Source organism: Pelobates fuscus, chromosome 8, assembly GCF_036172605.1.
Source record: "Pelobates fuscus isolate aPelFus1 chromosome 8, aPelFus1.pri, whole genome shotgun sequence".
Classification (NCBI taxonomy): domain Eukaryota; kingdom Metazoa; phylum Chordata; class Amphibia; order Anura; family Pelobatidae; genus Pelobates; species Pelobates fuscus.
Window position 1 is genome coordinate 19625941 of NC_086324.1, and position 26883 is coordinate 19652823.

Here is a 26883-nt window from a genome sequence, read left to right on the forward strand (position 1 = left end):
GATGTTACTTACCTCTCCTGCAGCTCCTGTCAGCTCTCTCCTCCTCCGCCGGTCCGTTCAGCACCTCGGTCAGCTCCCAGTGTAAATCTCGCGAGAGCCGCTGTGAGCTGACAGAAGAGCTGAACGGACCGGCGGAGGAGGAGAGAGCTGACAGGAGCTGCAGGAGAGGTAAGTAACATCTCTCTGCAGCCCCCACAGCCCCAGTCTGTATTATGGCAATGCAAATTGCCATAATACAGACAATTGACTCGAGTATAAGCCGAGTTGGGGTTTTTCAGCACAAAAAATGTGCTGAAAAACTCGGCTTATACTCGAGTATATACGGTATATTGTCAATATAATTCAATGTCAAGGTAGTCTCCTAGAACATTTTCAAGAAGGAAGCCACTGGAACCCAAAATTAACAATGCTGCTTCTGTTTGAAGGATCGTGCAGACCGAGCTGCCCGTTTTGCAAAGTCGAAGGAAGAATTAGAGGCTTTAAGACAGGCAGAATTGCAAGCACAGCAGGCTGCAATGGAAGCCCGGAGAGAGACCATGCAAAGTGAAAGAAGGTAATTCCATCTTGATTGAGACCTCCTCCTGTCTGTGTGCTGTAATGTTATTTAGATTGTGTAACATGATTTATCACTCTGCAGTGCTATTGCAAGGATTCAGTTTCGACTTCCTGACGGATCGTCCTTCACGAATCAGTTTCCATCCGAAGTTTGTCTTGAGGAAGCAAGACAGTTTGCAGCCCAGGTGAGTGTGTTACGGCACTCTATACAGCGAGACCCTGTCTTACTCTGTGAGACCATCTCTGATGTTACTACAGGAGGTGTCCGATAGTTGGGAGCCTCAGCGGTGGTTAAAACTGTCAGGGTTATTTACTAAGGTGAGAATTGTTAGGAGATGAAGGTGAGTTTGCGATATAAGGCCAAAGTAGCCGAACTTTTTTTTTTGTAAATATAATTTTTATTTCCTGGATATAGGAGGTAAATATGGTTATTACTGCTTAGACTCGCAGGTCTGTGCAACTTTCAACAAGAAGTTAGGCAAGAAGTTAGGCATAATACGGGCATAATACGGGCACGCAGGCCCAACAAGGCTGCGGGACACGCAGGTCCCAAATAACAACAACAATAAGAGCACAAGAAGGTGAGTCCCCCCCTCCCTCCCCCGAATTCTTCCCATTTGTCTCAAGCGTCGTCGCCATCCAAAGAAGGGTAATCACCCGTGGCTAAGCTATTGTCCCCTCAGGTTGAGAATAGCTCCCTCTAGTTGGCTACCTCTAGGGTGTCTAGTGCAGAGTACACTATCACCTCCCTTGTACCCCCTGCGGGGGCATTTATGGCCTGCCTGTGCGAGAAGGATGAGTACCTGATCTGATGGGTCGCTACTGTGGGGGTTCACGTCTGTAGGGGTTCCCTATTGCCAGCTTACTATATCAGTGGAATGACATTTTGTAGGGAGGTGATCATGCATGGGCTCATTTCCAATGCCCCTATGTCATCATGGCCTTTGAGTAGCGTTTCTAGTTTGTGACTCCTAGGTAGTGGGGAAGGGAGAGGGTTAGGAAAGTGGAGGGGAGGAGGAGGAGGGTCTGTCCGTTGTCCCCTAAGTCATGTAGGCAGAGTTCAGCCCTATATTTAGTTTTGTAGCATCGTCAGGAAGTCCTGTTTCGTCGTAGTCAGTATCCAGTGAGTCCAGATGTCCAAGTATGTCTGATGCTGTTTTTCGGTAGCCAACATGGAGAGCTCCTCCACCGCTCTCAGCTCCTCCATGTGGGTGAACCATTTGAGAAGGGAAGGGGTCTCACTCTTTTTCCAGTATTGTGGAATAGTTTGCAAAGTAGCCGAACTTTAAGCATAGCTGACTTGGTAAATTTTTCAGTTTAGCTATTTTGGTCTTAAATGTAAAATTCTCTTCACTTGTTTTCACAATGTCTGTGAATTGTCAGTTTTAGCAAAAGCCCTGTGTGTTTTGGCATTTCCTGTTGTTATTTGGCATGCTCTGCCTTTGACATTTCTTATGTAGTTGTAAGAGAAGTCTTGGAAGCAGTTTTAGTCTACGACCTTTATTACCCAACTTTTATTGTGTACCTCTGCCTGCTTTTCTTCCTGGTCTTCTTAAAGTGCACCTGACTTAAGAAATTATATCATGGCATTTTATAGAAAATACAATGTTCTCTATACATATTATATTGCCATATCTTGAGCTTCTGTTAGCCTTGCTATTCAATCTGTTCTCCACCAGATGGCGCTGTATTGAAAGAATAGCTTTTTACCCAAAACCTCTGCTGTCGGCAGTCTAAACGGTCTGTTTCACTCTATTTATGTGTGTAAATCGAGGAGAGGGAAGCACTTTCCTGAATAACTGTACATTAGTTGGAGTACTGGGAAACCTACATATTCACTCACTAGTGGTAAGTGTGTGTATAATATAGCCTGTATTATACACCACACTCACTGCTTTGCATAAACCATCCTTCTTTTTCCATATCCCTCCATTACACCAAAGGACCACTTTTCCTCTTTGTATTATGTATAAACGTTTCCTTTCAATACAATCAGATGTATAAACGTACTTTGCACAGACGATGCCACAATATTAAGAAACGGACGAGTTTCTTGGTTAGTGAAACATATTGTTTTAATACAATGGGCAGGAATATACCTTTTATTTACCAATTTGTGCTTGAATCTTTTGGTGAAATATTAATTTAGTGCATCCCTGTTTTTGTGTGTGTGGTTTTCCTCCTAAACATCATATCCTATAATTCCTTGTATTAGATTTAGTAAGTTGTATATTGATATTAACATGGCCAATCACGATACGTACAGTTGTGCTAAAAAGTTTGCATACCCTGGCCGAAATTGTGAAAATCCTTTGAAATGATTTTGAAAATATGACTGATCATGCAAAACACAGTGCATTCTATTTAAGGATGGTGATCATATGAAGCCTTTTATTATGATATAGTTGTTTAGTGATAATATGAAGCCTTTTATTATGATAAGGTTGTTTAGTGATAATATGAAGCCTTTTATTATGATAAGGTTGTTTAGTGATCATGTGAAGCCTTTTATTATGATAAGGTTGTTTAGTGATAATATGAAGCCTTTTATTATGATAAGGTTGTTTAGTGATCATATGAAGTCTTTTATTATGATATAGTTGTTTGCCTCCTTTTTAAATCATGATCACAGAAATCACCCAAATGGTCCTGATCAAAAGTTGACATACCCTTGAATGTTTGGCTTTGTTACAGACACACAAGGTGACACACACAGGTTAAAATGGCAATTAATTTCCCACACCTGTGGCTTTTTAAATTGCATTTAGTGTCTGTGTATAAATAGTCAGTGGGTTTGTTAGCTCTCACATGGATGCACTGAGCATGCTACATGCTGAGCCATGGGGAGCAGAAAAGATCTGTCAAAAGACCTGCGGATCAATGTAATGGGACTTTATAAAGTTGGAAATGGATATCCAAAGCCTTGAAAATGCCAGTCAGTACTGTCCAATCACTTAAACAATTGAGAAGTGGAAAATTCTGTGATCTCTTGATACCAAGCCAAGGTCAGGTAGACTAAGAAAGATTTCAGCCACAATTGCTAGAGGAATTGTTCGGGATACAAAGAACTCTAAAGTCACAGGGAATCTTGTGAAAATTGCTGGCAAGATAAATGCAGCGTGTTATCAGAAAATACTTGCAGACAATTGGAATTCTTCTGCACGAAGGCTGCACATAGGACACTCTTTCCAGCATGACAATGACCCTAAGCACAAGGCCAAGTTGACCCTGCAGTGGTAACAGCAGAAAAAGGTGAAGGTTCTGGAGTGGTTATCACGGTCTCCTGACTGCCACTCTGGGGAGATCTCAAACATGCGGTTCATGCAAGACGACCAAAGACTTTGCATGACTTAGAGGCATTTTGCCAAGACAAATAGGCAGCTATACCACCTGCAAGAATTGGGGACCTCATAGACCACTATTAAAAAAGTCTGCACTCTGACATTGATGCTAAAGGGGGCAATACATAGTATTAAGAACTAAAGTATGCAGACTTTTGAACAGGGGTCATTTCATTTTTTCTTTGTTGCCTTGTTTTGTTTTATGATTGTGCTATTCTGTTATAACCTACAGTTGAATATGAATTCCATAAGCAATAAAAGAAATGTTTTGCCTGCACAAAAATGGTACATATATCACCAAATCTCCAAGGGTACGCACACTTTTGAGTACAACTGTATGTTTTGATAGGTTTACATTATTTTGTAATTTATATTACATTTCTTTGCAATGTAACATTTGTTTGAGTTTTTACAACATGACATGGTTTACATTTCCTGTCCCAAATGACACATTTGAGTGCGTGCTAGGGGTTGGAAGATGCCTTGTAGAGCTGCCTGTGGAGTCTGTTTTTGTATTTATTTATTTTTTGCCACTGTGGCCGACAGAAAATTCTGTGATGTGTTGACTTTGCTGTCCCATGCATACTAAACATTTTCTCCATCAGTGCAACTGGTGTATGGCACTGCAAGGGTTAACTCATTTACCTAAAGCATGCAAATAAAAATCAAATAATTTATCTTTTTAAAAACATTTTCAGCCCAGCCAATTGCTACCTTTTTATGATCTTTTGTACACAGATTTGGTAAATAATAAATAATTAATATGCATATTTATTTTATCGACTAATCACAGACAGTTGGAAACGCCTATGGCAATTTTTCCTTGGCAACCGTATTTCCTCGGAAGGAATTCACTAAGGAAGACTATGAAAAATCCCTGTTGTCTCTGGAGTTAGCCCCCAGTGCAGCATTAGTGCTCTTACCAGTAAGTGTGCTCTATAGTCTTTGCTGTAACTGCTGTGGATCACCTATCACTGTATACACACTGTGTGCTGTAACTGCTGTGGATCACCTATCACCTATCACTGTATACACACTGTGTGCTGTAACTGCTGTGGGTCACCTATCACTGTATACACACTGTGTGCTGTAACTGCTGTGGATCACCTATCACTGTATACACACTGTGTGCTGTAACTGCTGTGGATCACCTATCACTGTATACACATTGTGTGCTGTAACTGCTGTGGATCACCTATCACTGTATACACACTGTGTGCAGTAACTTCTGTGGATCACCTATCACTGTATATACACACTGTGTGCTGTAACTTCTGTGGGTCACCTATCACTGTATATACACTGTGTGCTGTAACTGCTGTGGGTCACCTATCACTGTATACACACTGTGTGCTGTAACTGCTGTGGATCACCTATCACTGTATACACACTGTGTGCTGTAACTGCTAGTAGCTATTACCTCTGTTACAGTTTGACGTTTGTCTTGTATAGATTCAGGTTACCGATTCGGCACATATTCTTTATGGATTGGTTGGCAGGGGTTTATGGAACACATAGTTCAGCACTCGCCAATTGTTTCATTCTTGAAAAGACATGAATGAAACTACTGCAGAAGTTAAAAAAAGCCACTGTCGCTTCTATTTACTTGCTAAGTAACTTAGTTCAGATTATTAAGCTGGGCATACATTACCTGTATCCCAGGCTTTCTCATAGGTTTGTAAAACTTGATGCGCTGTAAGCTGTTTCATGGATTGCAAGATAAAACTTACCAGGAAAGGTTAACGCAACTTAACATGTACAGATTGGAGGAAAGATGAGACAGGGAGATATGATAGAAACATTTTAACACATAAAGGGAATCAATACAGTATAGGACTATATTTAAAAGAAGAAAAACTACCACAACAAGAGTACATACTCTTAAATTAGAGGGACAAAGGTTTAAAAAATAATTTCAGGAAGTATTACTTTACTGAGAGGGTAGTGGATGCATGGAATAGCCTTCCAGCTGATGTGGTAGAGGTTAACACAGTAAAGGAGTTTAAGCACGCGTGGGATAGGCATAAGGCTATCCTAGCTATAAGATAAGGCCAGGGACTAATTAAAAGTATTTTGAAATATTGGGCGGACTAGATGGGCCGAATGGTTCTTATCTGCCGTCACATTCTAGGTTTCTATGTTTCTATGTAACCTATTCAAGAGACACAGTGCTTGAAGTGCCCCCTTTACTGGAGCACTCCCAGGACTACAACCACTGCAGCTTATTATAGTGGTTATGGTTTAAGGAAGCTAAGGGTTCCATCAATCCAGCTATATCGGCTTTTAAGGGCTTCAACGTCTCTACTACCAGTGTAATGACGACGGCGTTTGAAATATGGTTTAACAACGGTTTAAATATTTGTACGAGTTAACAGACTTTGCTAATGCCCAAAAAAAAAAAAACAACAACCACCACAAAAAAATGGGCTCCCTGTTACAGGCTCCTGATGAATGCAATGCAGGGAGATGTTTTTTTTTTTTAATGTTTTTTTTTTTTTTAAAGAAATTCCATTTGTTTCCACACACTTCTTGAAACAGACTAAATTTGGAGGGACAATACTCATAGCTTTATTATACCATAACCACCACAATAAAATGTAGTGCTTAAGATGCATTGAGTAAGAAATAATCCTCAGTTATTGTACATTGATTAATAAAGTGTATACTTTTTTTTTGGACAGCAGTTTATTAAAATATAATCAGGTGTAATATAATGATCATTTATACTTTATATCTTATAATACTTAAATGGTCTTGGGGCTGAATCTTATTATTTTTATTTTATCTTGATCTGTTCCTTTTTCCGCCAGGCGAGAAGATCTACTCGAGCTGTGGTGTCCTCCTCTGAAGGTGGTGTATGGAATGTATTAGGTACAATCCTGTATCCCCTTTTAGCAGTGTGGAAATTTCTGAGTAACTTTCTATTCGGCAGCCCACCTCCCTCAGACACCAGAGACAGAGCAACACATTCACAACAGGACAGTACAAATCCATCGTCAGCCAGCAACTCTGAGCCAAAGAGGTAAGAGCTCCAAACTGGTAAACTGCAGTCTGCAAGAGACAATTACTGCAAATGCTGACTCTCCAGAAAGTTAAGATAAGATTTGTCCTTGGAGTTAAGTGAGTTAAAAGGTTGCTGTGAAGCAATATTTGTTTTATAAACACATATAGTCTCTGGAGAGGTTTGTGTATCAGGAAGCAGTTTGTAACACGATGTTTAGGAAATTAATTGGACATACTATTGGAGCCCACCAAAAAAAATTCTAAGTAAAGCAACACACTGCCTCTATAAGTATTGGCTAAACAGGAAACCTCTTGGCTGAGCATTATGGGATATGTAGTTTACAAACATCTCTCCCACATTTTGTGAAAGGAACACTATAGGGTCAGGAATACAAACGTATTGCTGACCCTATAGTGTTAAAACCACCATTTAGGTGTCCTGCCTCCTTAAAAGGGGTTAAAACGTCTCTTATTTCCTGCCCTGCGTGGTTCAGCTGGCCCTGCCCCGATCATCCTCCTTGGTGACATCAGAATTTGCAATTATTAGCCAATCCAATGCCTTTCCATAGGGATGGGGGCGGGGTTAAACTCTGTTTTGGCCAATCTGCACCTCCTCATAGAGATGCATTGAATCAATGCATCTCTATGAGGAAAATTCATTGTCTCCATGCTAAGCATGGAGACGCTAAACGGCAGTGCTGCCTACTGTGCAGCACTGCACCAATCAGCACCTCCAGTGGACACAGGAGGCTTCCCTCTGAAAAGGGAGTGTTTGCATGAAAAGACCTGAAGGCAATGATTATACTCACCAGAATAACTACATTAAGCTGTAGTTATTGTGGTGACTATAGTGTCCCATTAAGTAAGAACTTCCTTCAATTTTTGACCACTAAATATCTGTTTGACTGGCAAAGGTTTATGGGAATTGTAGAAGTGCCTCCTTGTTTGCGCATTAGCTTTTTAAGACTGCTGTAGACGTGTTCTTTAAATGACACTTCCTACTTTGTCCTCAGAGATACTGTTAGGAAAAGAGCAGTCGAAAAGCGTGCAGACGAGTTCAAAAAGGAAGGCAAGATCTACCGGTTGAAAACTCAGGACGACGAAGATGAAAATAATACTTGGAATGGAAACTCTACACAACAGATGTAGGAGGTGTTTATACTCTATGTACATTAGCTTTTGTTTTGATTTCAGACACATTTCTGCAGAACTAGGGTTCCTTAACAATAAGCACATTCATAATGCATGACGATGCGTTTTAACCAATACATGATCAAACATAACTTTATACAGTGGCTTACGGTATGGTCCCTGCTTACTGTACTATAAGCTAATTAAACAATACATGGTTTCCGAATGTTTGTTTTTTGGTTTAGTTTCCCAGATTTGGGATATTTCATAACCTTACTATCCATCTTTTTTTGGACTTGGAACCACTTATTTTGGGCTAAACTAGCTAAAGATTTTACAACTTGATAATTTAATGTAATCTTTTTAAGAATGGTAAAAAAAAAGTCTAAACTTAAATATATATAAACTTATTTATATTGATATTTTTCTTTCTGTCACTTTTGCAAATCCAATCTGTTTCTTGTTATTCATCATCTTCAATTTTCAGATGTTGCCAATAAAAATTTTTGGGAAAAAAAAACAACCAAATGACAAGTTGAGTTTGTTCATATCGACTGGGCCATTTCAGTGTGTGTGTGTGTGTGTATATATATGTGTGTGTATATATATATATATATATATATTCTTTTTTGTATGTGTGTGTATATATGTATATATATATATATATATATATATATATATATATATATATATATATATATATATATATATATATATATATATATATATATATATAAAATCCACATCCACATGTTGAAGTTTGCATAAATTCGATCAACGTTTCGACCGACAAACCGTCTTTATCAAGCTTGATAAAGACCGTTTGTCGGTCGAAACGTTGATCAAATTTATGTGAACTTAAATACAGTGCTCTCGTTTTGTTGGATGGTTATACATTAGCGCTGGGACAGTACCTAGGTCTATTTAAGGTAAATTATTTTTGTTTGTGGGGGAAGAATGCCAAAAATTTTTTGGTTATATATATATATATATATATATATATATATATATATATAATAATATTTATTCTGGGTTAGAAGTCCAATAAGATTAGCATTTGTAAATGTTTCATTTTAAAAATGCTGTGGAATTTTCCAGTACTTCTCAGATGTACGAAGTCAGCAGCATGCTCACTCCAGCCCTAACAGTATCAAGCTAACTCTGATAAATTCCACACTCCTACAACATTATCGTCCCACCAGCTCTGATATAATCTACACTAACAGATTATTATGCTTACTCCAGCGATGATCCAAGCTCCCTACAACTACTTTAATCCATTTGTTCTATAACTAGAGCATTATCACTGTCCCCCAGTCCAATTAAAGTTCTCATGACATTTATTTATTTAAATATCATCAGCCATTGAGATGGGAATACACAGCAACATGGTTTTCTATTGTGACCCCACCAAACACTGGACCAGACTGAATTTGGTTGCTTTAGGCTGCATTCAACTTTTCCCAACTTTTTGTTTCCTAATTCTGGTCAGAAAGACCTTTACTTACCTTTATAAAAGTGAAGCGATTATTGGACAATTACAAAGAAACTAGTCCTGCACTCAAACTCCCATTACTCCTGGGCGGCTGCAATGACCATAGTACACATCAGCCAAAATACATACAGTAAAAACCAAAGGAAAAAAAATGTATTGGACAATGTTTAAAATAAAGTTTTAATAACATTCAGTCACTTTCCAAAGTGATCGTGTTTTGCCTTCATAACTATCGACATGTAACCAAATGTCATCCAAAATATGCATTATATTAAATGTACACGTGATGCGTTTGTATTGTGGGGTTTTAATTGATGGGACAATATAATACAGTGCGTTTTACAGAAGGAGCTGGAAAAATCTAATCCTGTTGCTTCGTCTTAGATCTTAACTTGCCATAAAGAACAGAAAGTAAAATGACAGTTAAGAACATTGTAATTAAAAGGGCAAATTCAACATATAGTCCGACCATTGCTTCGGAAGTAGACATTTGTAATCCAAGGAAGTCGACAAATCCAGAATCCTCATCTGTAACGGGTTCTGTAACAGGGCCCCCAGAGGTTTTAGATGGAACTGCAGTTGTTGCTACTAAATAAAAATAAAGTAAAATTGGGTAAATAACTCGCTTCTGGTACAAACTTCTCAACAATCTTCTCTCCAACAAATAATTAAAAGAACATTCTAGCAGTGGGAATATAAACAGGTACAGTGCCTTGCAAAAGTATTCACACTTGGCATTTTTTGTGTTTTGTTGCCTCACAACCTGGAATTAACATGGATTGTTTGGGGATTTGCATAATCTAATTTACAGAACATGCCCACAACTTTGAAGATTTTTTTTTTATTATTGTGAAGCAAACAAATAATAGGACAAAATAACAGGAAAAGTCAATGTGCATAACGATTTACCCCCCTAAAGTCAATACTTTGTAGAGCCACCTTTTGTGCCAATCACAGCTCCAAGTCACTTTGGATAAGCCTCTATGAGCTTGCCACATCTTACCACTGGGATTTTTGCCTATTCCTCCTTGCAAAACTGCTCCAGCTCCTTCAAGTTTTGGATGGTTTGCGCTTTTAAGTCTGACCACAGATTTTCTATTGGATTGAGGTCTGGGCTTTGACTAAGCCATTCCAACACATTTACATGTTTCCCCTTAAACCACTCAAGTGTTGCTTTAGCAGTGTGTTTGGGGTAATTGTCCTGCTGTAAGGTGAACCTCCGTCCTAGTCTCAAATCACGCACAGAGTGGTACAGGTTTTGCTCAAGAATATCCCTGTATTTAGCACCATCCATCTTACCCTCAACTCTGACCAGTTTCCCAGTCCCGGCTGCTGAAAAACATCCCCACAGCATGATGCTGCCACCACGTTTCACGGTGGGGATGGTGTTCTTTTAGTGATATGTTGGGATTGCGCCAGACATAGCTTTTATCTTTAATGGCCCAAAAGTTCAATTTTAGTCTCATCAAACCAGAGCACCTTCCTCCATACATTTTGGGAGTCTCCCACATGCCTTTTCGCAAACTCAAAACGTGCCATTTTGTTTTTCGCTGAAAGTAATGGCTTTCTTCTGGCCACTCTGCCAGAAAGCCGAACTCTATGGAGCGTACGGCTTATTGTCGTCCTATGTACAGATACTCCAGTCTCTGCTGTGGAACTCTGCAGCTCCTCCAGGGTTACCTTAGGTCTCTGTGTTGCCTCTCTGATTAATGCCCTCCTTGCCCAGTCTGTGAGTTTTGGTTGGAGGCCGTCTCTTGGCAGGTTTGCTGTTGTGCCATGTTCTTTCCATTTGGTTATGATAGATTTGATGGTGCTCCTGGGGATCATCAAAGATTTGGATATTTTTTTTTATAACCTAACCCTGACTTGTACTTCTCAACAACATTGTCCCTTATTTGTTTGGAGAGTTCCTTGGTCTTCATGGCAGTGTTTTTCTTAGGTGAGTGTTTCATGCAATACTTTTATTTCAGGCCCCTCTAAATTAAATTAGTTTAAATTATTCGCTGATGCGCATATCTTGTGGAGACTCCGAACGTCTATACTGCATAGTTTGTAGGACAATAACATGCTGGAAGCCCCTCTATTTGCTGTCCGAATGGGATATAGTGACACAAAATGTAAGGGAAGTAGAATGGTAGAGTAGTATTCACTAAAGACTTACTGTGTTTTTTTATTTTTCTTTCCATATGACAGTTGCAAGATTAGTTGGGAGCCATTAACAGTTTATTTGATATGCTTCTGTGAAAAAGTGAGTTTTTAATATTTTTTTTTTTAAAGGATTGGAGACTAGGTGAGCATCTAACGGAAAATGGAAGGGAGTTTCACTGGAACGGTACAGCCCTAGAAAAGTCTTGAAGGCGAGCATCAGAGGTTGGAGTACGAACAATAGACTTAGGTCTTCGGCAGAGCATAGGGGCCTAGATGGGACATACTTGTGTATTAGGGAGGGTAGATAGGTTAGAGCAGCATTATGAAGAGATTTGAAAGCAAGAACCATAATTTTATATTGAGCCTATATCTTTGGGAAGCCAATGCAGGGACTGACAGAGGGGGAGGCATGGGAGGTTCGGGCGGACAGAAAAATGAGCCTCTCCGGCGCATTCATTATAGACTGCAATGGGGCAAATTGGGAGCATGTAAGGTCACTGAGAAGCGGATTGCAGTAGTCAAAGCAAGAGAGGACAGTGGCATGGACCAGCACCTGAGCCACATCTGGCGTTAAGTAGAGGCGGATGCGTGCAATGTTTTTGAGATAGAAACTGCAGGATTTCGCTATCGACTGGCTATGAGGGGTGAAGGAGAGGTCAGAGTCAAAGAGAATACCTAGGCAGCGAGCCTGCAAGGTGGAGCTGATGGTAACACGATTAACGTGGAGGGAGACAGAAACGGGAGTAGCAACACTCGAGGGAGGAAACACCAGAAGTTCTGTTTTGGACAAGTTGAGCTTGCATCACCATGTAGAAATAAATAACAAATAATAGTGCAGTATGCATGTAACAACCTGCAATATGCAGTAAAATGATAATCCAAAATTATAAAAAAGATTCATTACATAAATTTAAAACATAAAAAACAATGAATATGCAGCTGCTTACAAAATTGCAGTAGGTGAGCATGTGCGGGCCAAAAGCTCCGCTACTCACAAAGACCTGATAGTGTAGGAGCTGTGGAAGTGAGGCAGACTAGATCAAGGATGCGTTGCAGGAGTCTATAGTGCCCTTACACGATCCTCCGGTTCAGTCAGCAATTCAAATAGTACCAAATTGAATCTCGCGGAATAAAGGTGCTGCCCACCGTGTTACATCAATACATGGTATGTCTACCCGTTTCGCCTTCAGGCTTCGTCAGGACGTTGCCCATTTTTCAAAATATTATATACTCCAGAGAGCCGATGGTATGGTAATTATGCACTATTAGATCCCTGTAAAGCTTCTTCTCTTCTTGATTTAAACAGTCCCACTCCTTCGCAGAGGAGTAAATGACCACTTTTTCAATCTCCGATTGTTCCAGGTCACATGATGCTCCAAGGGGGTCACTGAGGACATTAATAATCTCATGATTTAGATCCAGGAATAATCCCAATAAACACCACAATCCCAGAGCCTTACACTGTGCTCCCACTGGCTCAGCACTCCTTCTTGGTCACCAAGGCAGAATTAGAATTAACCTTACTTTTTCCATCCTGATCTTATGTAAATTCTGTGAATTAATGTACTGGAGGAAAAATGTATGCTAGGTGGAAGTTCCATGAGATAGAAAGGGAATCTATTACTTGTGGCCTGTCTCAAAGGTTCAAGGAGGCAAATCTTTTTGTTTTCCTGTTTTCTCTTGAAACCATAAGGTTTATATCTACAGAACCAAATCTTGCTGCTATTTTCCTGAACATCTGGGGTGAAACTGACCAATTTGTTTGTTTTAAGTGTTGGCGACTCAGGGTCTCTGCTAGGATGTTGTATTCGTCTTTTATGTGCATCACTGAGTTTGAAAGGATATATAACTCAGACCATAGCATGATCTGTGAGCATACATTTTCCAGACAATAACCTCGTCCCTCCTTGCTTGTTGATGTATGTCACTGCTGTCGAGTTGTCCGACCATTTTTGAACATGCTGATTCTGGATCTGAGCTTTGAATGCAATTAGAGCCAGCCAAAGTGACTTCATTTCCTTGTAATTTGGTCTTTTCAAATCTTGTAAAAGATTGTTCCTTGTTTCTTCTTTTCTTCCAAGTGTGCACCCCTCCCGTAATCTGAGGGGTCCATTGTGAGAATTATAAAAGACTTCATTATAAAAGAAAGGCCTGTCTGAAGAAAATGGGACGACGTCCACCAATGGACACTCTTCAGGGTAGAGACTATTCAGTTTCATAAGATGGTCTAGACTGGCTGTTTGTTTGTTCTAAAAGGCAAATATTTTTGTTGAGGCGGTCTTATTCTGGCTCTTGCTCATCTGTCTGAAGGTATGGAGGCTGTGAAGAAGCCTAGCAAACTCATTGCTTCTCTTATGGAGCATAAAGGATTCCTTCTGAGTTTCTGTATAGCCAGAGAAATTTTACTTCTTTTTTTCTTAGGTACTAATAATAATAATAATAATAATAATAGGTACTAATTCCAATTTTATGATGTTAATTAACTACCATGGCTTATTAATGATTCTGAAGCAGGGGGCGGGGCCTGACCACCATGCTGACTGGTCGCATGTGGGAGAGGCTCCTGCAGAATCTAGCCCTTTTGACTGAAAGTCACGGCCTATTACTCTCAATTAAGCTGAGAAATACAACAATGTGTGCAGCCAGTGGATGGAAATACTGCAGACTCCAAATTCGGGATTGTTGGGGCCCCTGAGGACTATGCAAGACTTTGGTGCCTGGGGCCTATGCGGGAGGGGAACAGGGCGGACGGTCGCCGCCCGGCTCACATATCTAGATACCACACATCAGCTCTGCAACACTCCTCACAGGCCCCGCTTCCCCCCCTTTGGGGCAGGGGGGTTATCCCGGTCCCCACTGGAGGGATTCTCGGTCCCCACTGGAGGAATTTGCAGCCATGCTGACAGTCCTCAATAAGCTTACCCTACTTTTTGCTTTCCACGCTCTGCAGATATCATGGCCTTGTGGTCTGTACTGGGTTTGGCTGCATTGATTGCCAGCAAGCAGCTTTACTGGTACTTATGACTGCAGCACCCATCCATGGAATAAATTGCCACACCAGCAACACACATGGAATATCGGCTGACCAAGGATCCACGCCTGAAGACTAAGACTGGTCCCCACGGCTGCCTTCCATCACACTACAGCCCACTGCCTGGACGGACTGACCTCCCCGGAACTCCATTGTTGCTCTTCAGTGGATCCGAGGGTACAGACAGACAAACAGAAACTCTGCTACCACTAAACTCAGCCAGGTCAGTAGCAGGAACGGTCTAAGGCCAACATTGTGGAAGGGCTTGCCTGAACGCTTATGGCAGCAGCTTCGTGGTGCTGTGGCCAGAGGACTGCTGGGCATCCTTGCCTGTCTCCAGTGGTTCTACTAGCTTTTTTCACCGGTAGATTGCATGTTTTAATTTATTTTCATTTTGATTTCTCTCCACATTGGGCACTTAATTATAAGTTGGCAACACGCTAGGCATTAATCTTACACGCATAGTCTTACAGCCATAAGGGGTCATATACTATCACCTGTCAGTGACTGTTGGGTTGCTCTACTCTATAACAGACAACCTGGAAAACCTGCAGGGTTTCATCACTAAAGTATATTTTTTCGTAACCCAAAGTCACAACTTTCTTCCCTAGTCTCTAACGTGTACTTAGCATGTGCCCTTTAGACCCATACTTGTGTTATATCAGACAGATAAGCCTGAACCACATTACACCTTACTTTTATGCTTGAAAGGGCTCTCTTTTTGTATCTACTGTACAGAATCAAGGGATGGTGTTCAATATTAACACACAACATCATAAATGTCAAGTTAAGCCTAACAAAAAAGGGGTCTCTTAACAGACATCTACACACACCTAATACTCAAATATATGGGTGTGCCTGTTTCTCCTGCCTGAACATAGGCTGACCGTTTCCCAAATAACTCAGCCTTTCTCATTTTATTTTCCTTTTATAAAAAGTGCAACAACCACAAAGTGTCAAATGTTCGCATGCCTACTATTCTCTTGTTGATATGTTTTACCAACCCTGCACTACAAAAAATAAAGAATGTGAAGCAGCTCTGAGATCTTGACAAAGTTGTTCTTTGCTACATAGAACCAGTCTAAATATGGAATCACATTGCAGCAGAATGGACGTTGAAACACAAAAACTTTCTTTTTTGGATATCTTCTAGTTCTAGGTATCAAACGTGTGCTGAAGGGCAGGTGAGAACAACCTTGCAACAGATTCTGAGTGTACCTGGCAAACAGGTAGTTGCTGCTGGGTTAAATACCCTCCTGGGTCCTGGAAAAGGCACAAATCTGTAAAAATGTAGAATTTTGGTGCCTGCTTAATTGAAATCACATTGCGCATGCGTGCTGTGATTTCACGGTGGAATGCATCAGAATCTGTACGTGCGTTCCACCGCTAGGACCTCCTAACATATGCGTACCTTTGCCTGGCTCCAACTTATAAATGCAATTTGAACGCTTGTACGCAGGTGCGTGGCTTGCGTTCCACCTGTCAATCAGAAGCGACCTTACCAGCCGGCCATCCTGACTTCCCAGGCATGAATCAGAGCCTTCCAAGCTATGGCTCTCTCACCCTGCTTCAAACTAAAATAGCAAAGGGGTAAGCCTGACTATCCTCTTCTGCCAGAGCCAGGCAAAGAACTGGTGACCTTTTTGATAAAGAGCACTTTTGAAGGAGGTATTGGGGAGGTCCTTAAACATTTTGGGGGTTTGCTTGCCTGTTTTCCCTCCAGATTAGAGAAATCCCTGTTGTCATGCTCTGCCTCTACTCTGAAGGAAAAAAATATTGTTAACAATCAATCCCCTATGACAGTTAATCTGTAGAAGATGTAAGCAGATATCAGAATGTGGGAGACTATTGACTATTGTGAGAGACTATTGACACACGTGGCTTCCATTGTAAAGCCGGCATCCTCTCACACCTGACAAGCTCTCCAGACTCCTTCAAGGTTACTTAATGAAGTGAGAATTGTTGTAAAATTAAAGTGAATTTAAGATTTAAGGCCAAGATAGCTGCTTTTGAAAAATTATTTGTTAGATATGCTTCCAATTTGGCTATTTTTGATCTAAAATGTGAAATGCACCTGCAATTCCTAGCAATCATTTTAGTAAATAACCCCCTTTGTATAGTTATCACTAGTTACAGGCTTCCAGCAACAAGGTCTATATAGCTGGAAGGGATAATTAGCAGAGATATTTACTAACTGTGAATTTAACATTTTAGGGCAAAGTAGCCAAATTAGAAAAATGTTTAGTTTGGCTATTTTGGTATAAAATTAGAAATTCCCTTTGAATTCACAACGATTCTTACTTTTGTAAATAACCCTGCCGATAAACCAGCTCAAAATGTTATGTTCCCATTGAGGCGAGGATTTGAGAAAAGGAGAGAGAAACTTGAATTTTAGGTGCTAACTGCTGTAAAACTATGGATAATTAAAATATTTTGTTCCTACAGTTGTCGTAGTCGGACATACATTCCAGGTTATGTATTTTTTCCTCTTGACCTACCTTGTGGCGGTGTCTCCAGACAAGCATGAGGTCCATCATTTGGGTCAGGGAACCCATTGCACTGAATGATACTTCTGTAATACGCTACGGACTGCTTAGGAATACGTGGTAACGATGGGTCAGAAAAATTTGTGTAATGCAAGCCAAATCGTTCTGTATATCCTTCTGCCCACTCAAAGTTGTCCATCAGACTCCAAGCTGTGTACCCTCGGAGGTCCACACCATCGTACTTGATAGCTGTGGAGTTAAAGAATGAAACCAAACTTTATCAATGGAAAAAAATACATGCATCTCCACTTAAAAAACAAATAAAATCAGCCTGGCAGCAACCTGCATTGCAGATTGTAGCAGGGAAGTACGGATTCTAGGGAGACCAATTAGGAGACAGTTACTGTAATCCATGCAAGAGATTACCAGAGCATGAACAAGCTCCTTGACAGCATCTTGCACATTAAATTGTTTTGAAAAAATTGTCAATGTAGTGTTCCTTTAAGCATTACCGTTATAGCATTGTTTGAATATATAGGGATGTAATTCCCTATATATTCAAACCCATTAGATGTAGTTCTAATGGATTTGCTTTGTGTAGTGAGATAGAAATTTTATCCAATGCATTCCCCAAGAGCGGGATCATAACTTGTCTGTTGTTGCAAATATAATAATGAATATTGGATAATGTGTTTCTGACCATTAGTTAATTACCTTTCAATGCTTCATTCACATAATACTTGTAGTAGTGTTCTCTCCACTTATCATTGAGGTCTGTCCCGCGTTCTGATATACCGTTCTCTGTTACATAAATTGGGGGGTTATTACATTCTTCCTTTATCCAGTTCAGTGTCTTTCGAAAGCCAAATGGTGTCACTTTCAGCCAGTTGGACCCTGAGGACAGCCAGGTCCGATCATGTATTGCATACACTCCTCTGCAAAGTAAGAGGTACACATTATCTCCAAACTTACAAGATGTCCATCTTGGAATTAGTACTTCACGTACACAATCACATTCAGTGATGTGCTTGCTTTGTGCGTATTGTAGACTTTTTCGTGTGTCCCCAAAGTTCTCCAACCAAATCAGAGACAGTTAGGAGGTATACATTAGCCTAGGATGTGTTTTTGAAACCTACCGGTCTGCATCGTAGTTTACTTCGTTATCAGGGTAGATGGCAAAGCCAACCAGGGCACTAGCATAATGATTTAAGCCATAAAAGTCATAAGTTCCATTAATCCTCTTCTTCTCGCTTTCTGTAAATTCTGGCAGTCTGGAAGGCATTAAAGATATAAAAAATGTTGGTGTAGTCACCATTGTCACAGTACTTGTGATGACATTTATGCCAGAGACTTGTGGATAGTGGGTTAAAGGAAATGCTAAAGATACTTTGAAAATTAAAAATTTCATGTAAAGTTAAAAGGTGTGGATATATTACAGACACAGTGTATCATAAACAGAGAGTATTCTAATGAGTCAAATGTTATGGAGATTGTGGGTGTACCTACCGGTTTGGGGTACCTTGGAATAAACATCTCTCCCGAATCTTCTGTTTCATGATCTCAGGGTAGTCGCCATTATTGAAAATGGGATGTGTAAACCACCCACCAAAAAACTAAGCAAAGGAATTAAGAAAAGCTAATTAGTGTTTGTAATATAATCCATACCGATTCTGAACAAGGGAAATAAAATCACTATTTACTGGATGATGACTCTAATTATTAAATTTTCTGGTCTAGGTTAATAGGATTTTAGGATTAAGGCTGATTTGAACACTGAGCATAATCGTGTTTGGTACTTTTCATTTGTCACAACACTTCTTCCCAATCTCCTTCCTGACATTCATTATGTTTTATCTCCAAGTCTCATAATTTTCTTCTTTCTACCTACGTCTTCTCTCCTTCACCTGTAGTCTGTTTTCTTTCCCTTCAATAAACATCCCATCAGTTTCCTCTCCACCTGTGTCAGTCTCCTTCTCTTTTTCCAATATCACAGGATTTTGTTCTTTGTTGTTTCCCTCTTTTCTCCATAACTTCCTAATTTTTTCACACTCTGTCTTCACCAGTCAGCTTGTTTCCATCAGCAACCTCTTCACTTTTTTTTGTGAATAAAACAATTTTCACAATTTTCACAAAAAACTAACAAAGATTAAAAAAAAAAAAAAGTGTTTTAAATACTGTGTACTAGCAGCTGTCTTCATTGTTAAGGTGTGTACTGGCACCCCGATGATATCAGTATACAGTTATAATTTAAATTATTCAACCCCCATTGAAAATCAGGGTTTTATTAAAGACACGGAGGCTCCTATTATGCATATCTCTTTCTTTATTACTCTCAGCAGCAAAGATAGAGAAATATAAATATATCAAAATGAAAGAAAAAAACTGTATAGGCACACAGGCAACCAATCACATAACAGAGGAAGTGACTATAAAAGGCCTGTGTCTCCCACAATCCCCCTCTTACTTTGCTGCTCTCAGACCAGATATATATTTTATTGCATATATTTTACTGTGCTGTTTGGGTTTTTTACTATCCTATGCCTGTGTGGTGTGCCCCGATGGGATTCTCCCCTCCCGACCGGTCAAGCCTTTTCCCTGCCGTTTTTCCCCTCCCCTGCCCCTCTCCTCGGGTCATGGGTGGCCTCCTGTGGGTGGCCATGTGGGTTTGCGGTCGGGCAGGCAATTGCAAGCCTCCGCTCATTTCAGCGGTGGCTCCCTGATGCAGATGGGTCGGCCGCATGGGAAGTGTGCACGCGACCTTCCCTGCTGTTTGCTCTCCATGAGGTGCTCCTCCATACCTCGTGTGGCGGCCATCTTGGACTGGAGTTTTTTGCCGCAATTTTACAGCGAGCTTGCAGGGTTCCCTCTCCCCTTACCCGGCCCTCCTCATCCTGCCAGCCTCTGAGTCTTTTCCTGGGCACACCACTGTTCAGGTATTCTGTGTTGCTATTATTTGTATGCCTATTAACCTTTTTCTCTCCTGTGGGTTACTCAACCCTGTCCTGCTAGGTACGTACTTATTTATTTTTTCTTATTTATTTTTTCTTGTTGTGCATAGAATGCATTCCATATTTTTTCTCATGCTCCTATCACCCTCTTTGTGAGTTTATGCTTTGCCATCTATAAGTAATATAGTAAAATGCATATGTGTGTCCAGATCACATGGGGTTTTATTTTGCAAAGTTAACTTTACTTGCAAGAGAGATCTGATCTTACAATGTATTTCTGACTGTTTATTTTATTTGTTTAAAATTTCTTAAAATATTCTCCTTTAGACCTATATGGGTTATTACTGGCTTACAAGTCTGCTTTTTATCTTTTATATGTTAACCCATCTTGCTCTGCAGGCTGAGGGTGATGGGCCTGAGGGCCATTCTGATGATTTTCCTCAGGTGCAACTGGGGAGACTGTGACCTCTGGGAAGTTTGTCAGGCCTTACTAGTCTCCAATATAGCATATTCCATGCCAAGGAGCTTTTTTACCTCAGCCCTGGGAACGGAGTCGTCTTCGCTTTCCCAGTTTTTTTGACACAAGCTCCCTTAGTGCCTCCTGTGGCTAGCCCTGCTCTCCTGGGTATGGGCACCCCCCCTTCTACCCTGCCTCGCCCAGGGCCCATAAGGCTATGGCGGAGGCTTATCTCCTCGTCTCCCACTCCTTGATGCAGGTCCTGCCTGTTATGACGGACTCGCTGAGGCAGTCAAAGATGGCGCGCTCCCACCGCGCAAATTAGCCCCTGGTCGGGCATAAAAGACCAGACTATGGATACGGGTTAGTCCCCGTGATAAGAGGTCGGTCGCCGACCGGAGTGAGGAGAAGGATTCTGAGGTTATGGTAGGATGGTTCCCCCACCATGGTGACCCTTACTGGGGCTACTGCCCCCGTTCAGGTACTCCCGCTTGGGCGGGTGTTAGGGGTCCGACCCCTTTTGGGTCCTCGGGGTAATCCCCAGTTCTTAAACTAATCAGGTTGGTAACCGCACTAGATCTGACTTCTCCCTGGAGTATTTCAGTTTTACTTATGGACACGCTGGGGCCCCCACCCCTTTTCTTGTACAAGGTGTATGTACTACTTGATTCCGCTACGGCGGGGACTCTGATCGGCCAGGTGCATCAACTATTGGCACTAGTGCCATTATTTCTATGGCCGTAATGGCCGAACGCCAGAAGGCGATTCTTTTGAAGGTTGGCCCCAATTGGTGAATATGGCCATCTCCGAACCGGTCACTCAGCTGAAGGGCTGCTGTTCTTGAGCAGAATTTTGTTAAGGAACTGGGGTCCTACTGGGAGACATTCACAGCTATTGATAAACCCCAGGAAAATGGGAATGGATTTTTTTCTCCAAAGTTTGGTGAGGCCGGGCGTGACAGGAGCCGCACATCTGGCTGTGATTTCAGGGACTCGTTCTGAATATGTCAAGGCTCCTTCTCCTCCCTTTACGGGATTTCCATGAACCCTAGCCTCCACACTCCTCCACATCAAGGGGGAAAACATGAAATCCCTACCACCCTCGTGGAAACACGTCGGGCGGATGCCCTTCTGATGGATACCCATTGTTCCCCTCATCCTCGAGGATGGGTGGTGGGCAGGTTTGGCCCAGATTTTTATTACGGATGGGTTGCCTTGACTATAGGCTCATGGTCTCTCAGAGCGGTGCGGGGCTACCATCTAGAGTTTTTTTCTATCCTAACCTGTTCAGCATTTTTGTCCCCATAGCACTTGCCTGTCAGGGGGACAGGAATTCTTGCTCTCCACGGAGACCTGCAATCTGCTTGCATTGGGTGCGATCCAAGAGTTGCCGTGCGATTACCGAGCTTCAGGTCAGCCTAATCTTGGTACCTTAGCAGGGAGGGGGGTTTCACCCCGCGCTTCTTCCCTGACCTCTCTATGTTTTTCCCTTGGTACCAACACTTCCATATGATGGGTATCCACTGCCTCTGGGATCATCTCCGGGCGTCAGATTGGTTGGCCAATCTGGAACTGAAGAACCATCGCGTCACGGTTCCTATAAACAAGGAATCCAAGGATTTTTTCTCTGTTTCTTTGCCTGGAGAAGGAATCATTTAAAGTTTTCAATGGCTACTGTTCGGTCTCTCATCGGTTTCTGGGGGTCCCACCAAGGGGTACTAGGGGTATCCATATGAATATCTACCTAGACTACATCCTGGTCATGTCCCTGTCAGGGTACCACTTCCGGTTGCATGTCAACTAGCCGATGCTTCAGATTTGGTGTTTTTGTTTTTTCTAAGCACTTGGGAAGTCAGTTTCTGTATCCCTCACAGGCGGTGAAGTTTCTTGGGTTTCACAGTGTAATTATATCAGGCAGTGCCTGTTCCTCCCTAGCTCCAGGATGAAAGCCATGACGAAAGTAGTGATATGGACTCTTAGAGCAGTGGACCTGCCGATCAGGCGTTTAGTGAGGGTACCCAACCTGCCTACGACTTCCATCCAGGCTACATCTCTAGGACTGCCTTACTTTTGACCCCTTCAAGTCAGAAGGATTCCTCTCTCTGTCCAGGTCACTCTTATGTGGCAAGGCGGAAGTTGGACGATGGCTCCAGAAAGAGATTGATCCGATGTCTTGGCTCATTGGGTGGCCTGGATCAGCAGGACCCTCTGCGAGCCGTGAACCTTTTCTTCCAGAGACAAGTGGTCCGAGTTTGGGAAGATGTTGCACATCGACTGCATGTAACTCTTGGCGGGAGCCTTTTGCTTTTCGCCATGTTGCCCTGGTCACGCGAACAGCTGCGTTATCCTCTGGGTGGACTATATGTCAGTGATGAGTTCCATCAACCATCTAGGGGGCATGAAGCCACGTGGCTAATCGTGGCATAGGACCTCTGGCATTTTGTCTTCACAACGTCCCGGTGACAGCAGAACACATTCCAGGCCTGGACACTTCTAGGGCCGATTGGAATTCATGATTATTCAAGAGATTCTGGAGACTGACGCTTACACGCTTTGGCGTTTTTCCAGGTTTGGAACGGTTGTGGAAGCTGTTCGAGGTGGATCTGTTGGCATCTTGCCTTAACACCTAGTTGCCGAAGTTTTACGGCTGGAGGATGGTACCTATCGACTGTAGCAATTGACTCATTTATTGAGGATTGACCGGATACTTGGATGTATGCCTTCCCTCCGTTCGATTTGGTTGCTCGCAGGCTCTTGCAATTGGCCCAGCACTAGGTTGCGTTGGTGTTGATTGCTACTCTGCGGAGGGCGCGCCCATGGTTCCCTCGATTACTGAGAATGGCGATAGTTTGCCCAGGTTTGATCCCAAGCGTTTAGAGCCCTTCTAGACCGAATGGGAACACTCTTAGGGGACTAAGGCCTTCTACAATGGATGACGTGACTCCTTTCGGGGTGCTTGGATTATCTTGGATGTTCCGCGATCAACTCCCCATCTCCTCTGTATCATTACAAGTGTGGTCCGGTGGATGCGTGAGACCAACACTGGTTTCCGTATCTAACCCTCGACATTGGATTTTGGGAATTTCGGTCGACATCCTTCGTAGGTCATCTATGTAGAGGATTCACCTTGCTAGGCCACCTGGAGCTGGAATTTTTCAACTACGTTCAGGACGTTTTTGACACTATGGCCGGTGGAGTGTCTGAAGACTTACCTGGAGGTTACGCAGCCACTATGTTCTCCGGATCGTGCACTTTGTTCTTTTCCTTCCACGCTCCCCACCTACCGGTGTCCACTCCTACATTGGCGCGATGGTTTTTATGACTGCCTTATTGGCCGGTATCGACATGTCGTTTGTTACATCCCACTTGGTACATGGAGGTATGATGTCCAAGGCCTCAGAGGGCAGTTGTAGTTTGGAGGATACCTTACGGGCTGTTGTCCGGTGGCAAGAATCCAGTTTAGTGATTTTCTATTTCAGGCCGATTGATCACATTGTATCTCATTTGGTGGCTCAGCTTTGAACTTGCATAATAGGAGCCTCCGTGTCTTTAATAAAATTCCCAGATTTTACTATTAACATGACGTAAAGTCATGATTTTATTAAAGACACGGAGGCGAGTATTATTCCCACCTACTCTCCCGGTGTTGGGTATTGGGTTTTGCGATGAGATGCTGTTGGACTTTCAGGTATGCTGCAATCCAGTCTGTTTATTATATATATATTTATTGTGTATATTTACTGATGAGGTTTCAAGTTTCTATGGTTTGGTACTAATGGTAATTTTCTATATTCTAGGTTTGAGTTCCTAGACTGCTCCTGATGAATTTTATTTGTTGAGTCTCAGTTTGGAGTTTGGATTTTACCATATTTCTCTCTCTTTTGTAGCTTGAAGTTCAGTTTGTTGCTGTTTCCTGTTCTTTCTGCATGACGTCCTGAGGAAGCTTCGGCGAAACGCGTAGACGACGCAGTGACGCACGCCACGCACGCTTGTTACGTAGTGACGCAAAAGGGGCGGAGCACCCGGGAAGCTCGGAGAACCCTAACCGACGCCCAGGACTACCTAAGCGGTCTGCTTACACTGAAACATCCGTGGAGGAAAAAGGAGAAGCCGGCTGCCAGTTAACATCGTACCTGGGCTCAGGCAATGAAAAGCGTTTGTGAGTAGCAGCTGGGACTGCATACACTCACTTATTTTTATCTTGTAAGAGGCTTACAATTTATATATTTTTTATTTTTCATTTCTATTTGTATTGTCTGATTTATGTATTTTACTTGAGATTGAATCACATCAATTCTCTTCAGTGCTAGGAGTGTTTTATGTCTAGTTAACTATTAATACATTTGTGGAATTAAATGTAACTGTGCTTCACTATTATATGCACTTTATTTTTTCCATATATTCATCTGAGCTGAAGCCATTTAAAGGACCATATGGGAATGTGGATCTGACTTTGCGCTCCACCTTTATAAGTATTTTATCTTTAGTTGTTAGATGGGCTCCCTTTTGCTGTTATGATTTGATACAAACAAGGTGCATAGCCAGAAATCAGATTCTGGCAGCATTCCTAAGGAATTTTAGACCATTACTCATGAGCAATGGCTCCAGTTCAGTAATATTTTAAGGTTTGCGTACTGCAGCCGCCTTCTTCAAATCCCACCAAGCCTTGATGGAATTTGAGGTATGCTTGAGATCATTGTCTTGTTGGAAGGTCCAATGATGCCCAAGCTTCATCTTCCTCACAGATGGCATCACATTTTCTCCTAGGATTTCCTGGGGCTGCTTTGAATCCTCTGGCAGGTTACCAGTGCCAAAGGATTTAAAGCAGCCCCAGAGCGTCACCGAGCCACCACCATGCTTAACTGTAGGTAGAGTATTCTCTTCAGCATATGCTTCATTCTTCTTCCTCTAGACATACCGCTGATCCATTGAGCCAACAAGTTCCAGTTTTGTTTCATCGCTTCACAGAACAGAATCCAAAACTTCTGTGGCTTATATATATATATATATATATATATATATATATATATATACATATATATGATTTAGAGAATATTGGAGTTGACTTTTCTAATGCTTTTGGGTCAGTAGTGATGTACGTCTTGAAGTTCTAGCATGGAAACGTTTTGCGTTTAGTACGTGCCTTACTGTGCTCACTGAAACCTCAGTGTCTGTTGCCACCAAGTCTTTTGCAGTCACTCAAGGGTTTTTCACAACCTGCCTTCTCTGAAATCTGGTTGCAGTCATTGATAGCTTCCTTTTTCTGCCCTGTCAAGGTAGTATAACCACTTTGAATTAACAAACTATGCTTCCAATGGTGTCTCTAGGAACATTCAGTGCCTTTGCTATCTTTTTGTATCCAGTTCCTTGTTTGTGAAAGGAGATGATCTCTTATCTTAACTTTGTGGACCATTCTTTTGACTATATTTCTAACATGCAGTCAAACATGACACTCAACAAACCCCCCTAGCCAGTTCAGGTATTTCAAGTGTTGCAGCTCAAACACACCTGATGCAACTAATGAAGCCCTTGATTAGTTTCATCAGGTGTGCTTGAGACAACATCTGTTTTGCATTTTTTGTGCTGTTGCGAGGGATTCTATTAAGGGGGTTGAATAATTTTCAGACTGGAGAAGTCACATTTTCAGTTAAATTTGGAGAAACCACTTGAAGTATTCGTTGTGTTGAGCTATTTCAATTGCTTCTGTTTAATTTGTTCATTGCAAAGAGCTCAAATGTTTGTAAATTATAAAAATAAACCTGAGATTCAAAGGTGTTTGAATAATTTTGATTACAATTGTATATCAGAGATTTACAACATTATTATTAACTGAAGTGTGAACTGTTGGAAATTCAAAGTAAATTTAAACAGTTTAGGCATGAATGGAAAAACAGAAAATGTAGCTGACATATTTACACAGACACAGATGGACTGATTGTGTAACGAAAATGCCATGTGTGATTTTTTTACCTTTGCCCAGTGTTAGCAGATAACAGTCTTGTACTTTTCACTATAGATACCATATGTTGAAATAATTTATTTACTGCACGCAAGAAAGCAGCCAAGTTTCTGTTACACTCAATATCATCATCTTGCAATCACGTGAATGATCGGTTCATATTCAGATTGCAGTATATTCAATCTGTAACCATGCCAACAAATACATAAATACAAAGAAATACGTTCCCAAGTTTCTCTTCCTCCTCATCCATTATGGAATTCTGAAATAGAATACCCGACTCCTAGATGATGAAACTACCATACCACAGTTCCGAGCATGCAGGGACAT

The 26883-nt window shown here is 41.5% G+C and overlaps 2 protein-coding genes across 2 annotated transcripts in view; one reads left to right on the forward strand and one right to left on the reverse strand.

Annotated features, from left to right (window-relative positions):
• The window catches only part of UBXN4 (UBX domain protein 4), a 35297-nt gene extending 26871 nt beyond the window's left edge, over positions 1-8426 (forward strand). Inside the window, exons 9-13 of the mRNA XM_063429356.1 lie at positions 426-553; positions 638-740; positions 4690-4821; positions 6707-6918; positions 7913-8426. Of these exons, the coding sequence (XP_063285426.1) occupies positions 426-553; positions 638-740; positions 4690-4821; positions 6707-6918; positions 7913-8048 (711 nt within the window). The 3' untranslated portion in view covers positions 8049-8426. The remainder of the gene's footprint in view (positions 1-425; positions 554-637; positions 741-4689; positions 4822-6706; positions 6919-7912) is intronic.
• A 1460-nt stretch (positions 8427-9886) lies between these two features.
• LOC134571222 (lactase/phlorizin hydrolase-like) overlaps positions 9887-26883 on the reverse strand; it is a 63909-nt gene continuing 46912 nt past the window's right edge. Inside the window, exons 14-18 of the mRNA XM_063429392.1 lie at positions 18697-18803; positions 18327-18461; positions 17905-18125; positions 17203-17439; positions 9887-10113 (exon numbers count right to left, since the gene is read on the reverse strand). Of these exons, the coding sequence (XP_063285462.1) occupies positions 9887-10113; positions 17203-17439; positions 17905-18125; positions 18327-18461; positions 18697-18803 (927 nt within the window). The remainder of the gene's footprint in view (positions 10114-17202; positions 17440-17904; positions 18126-18326; positions 18462-18696; positions 18804-26883) is intronic.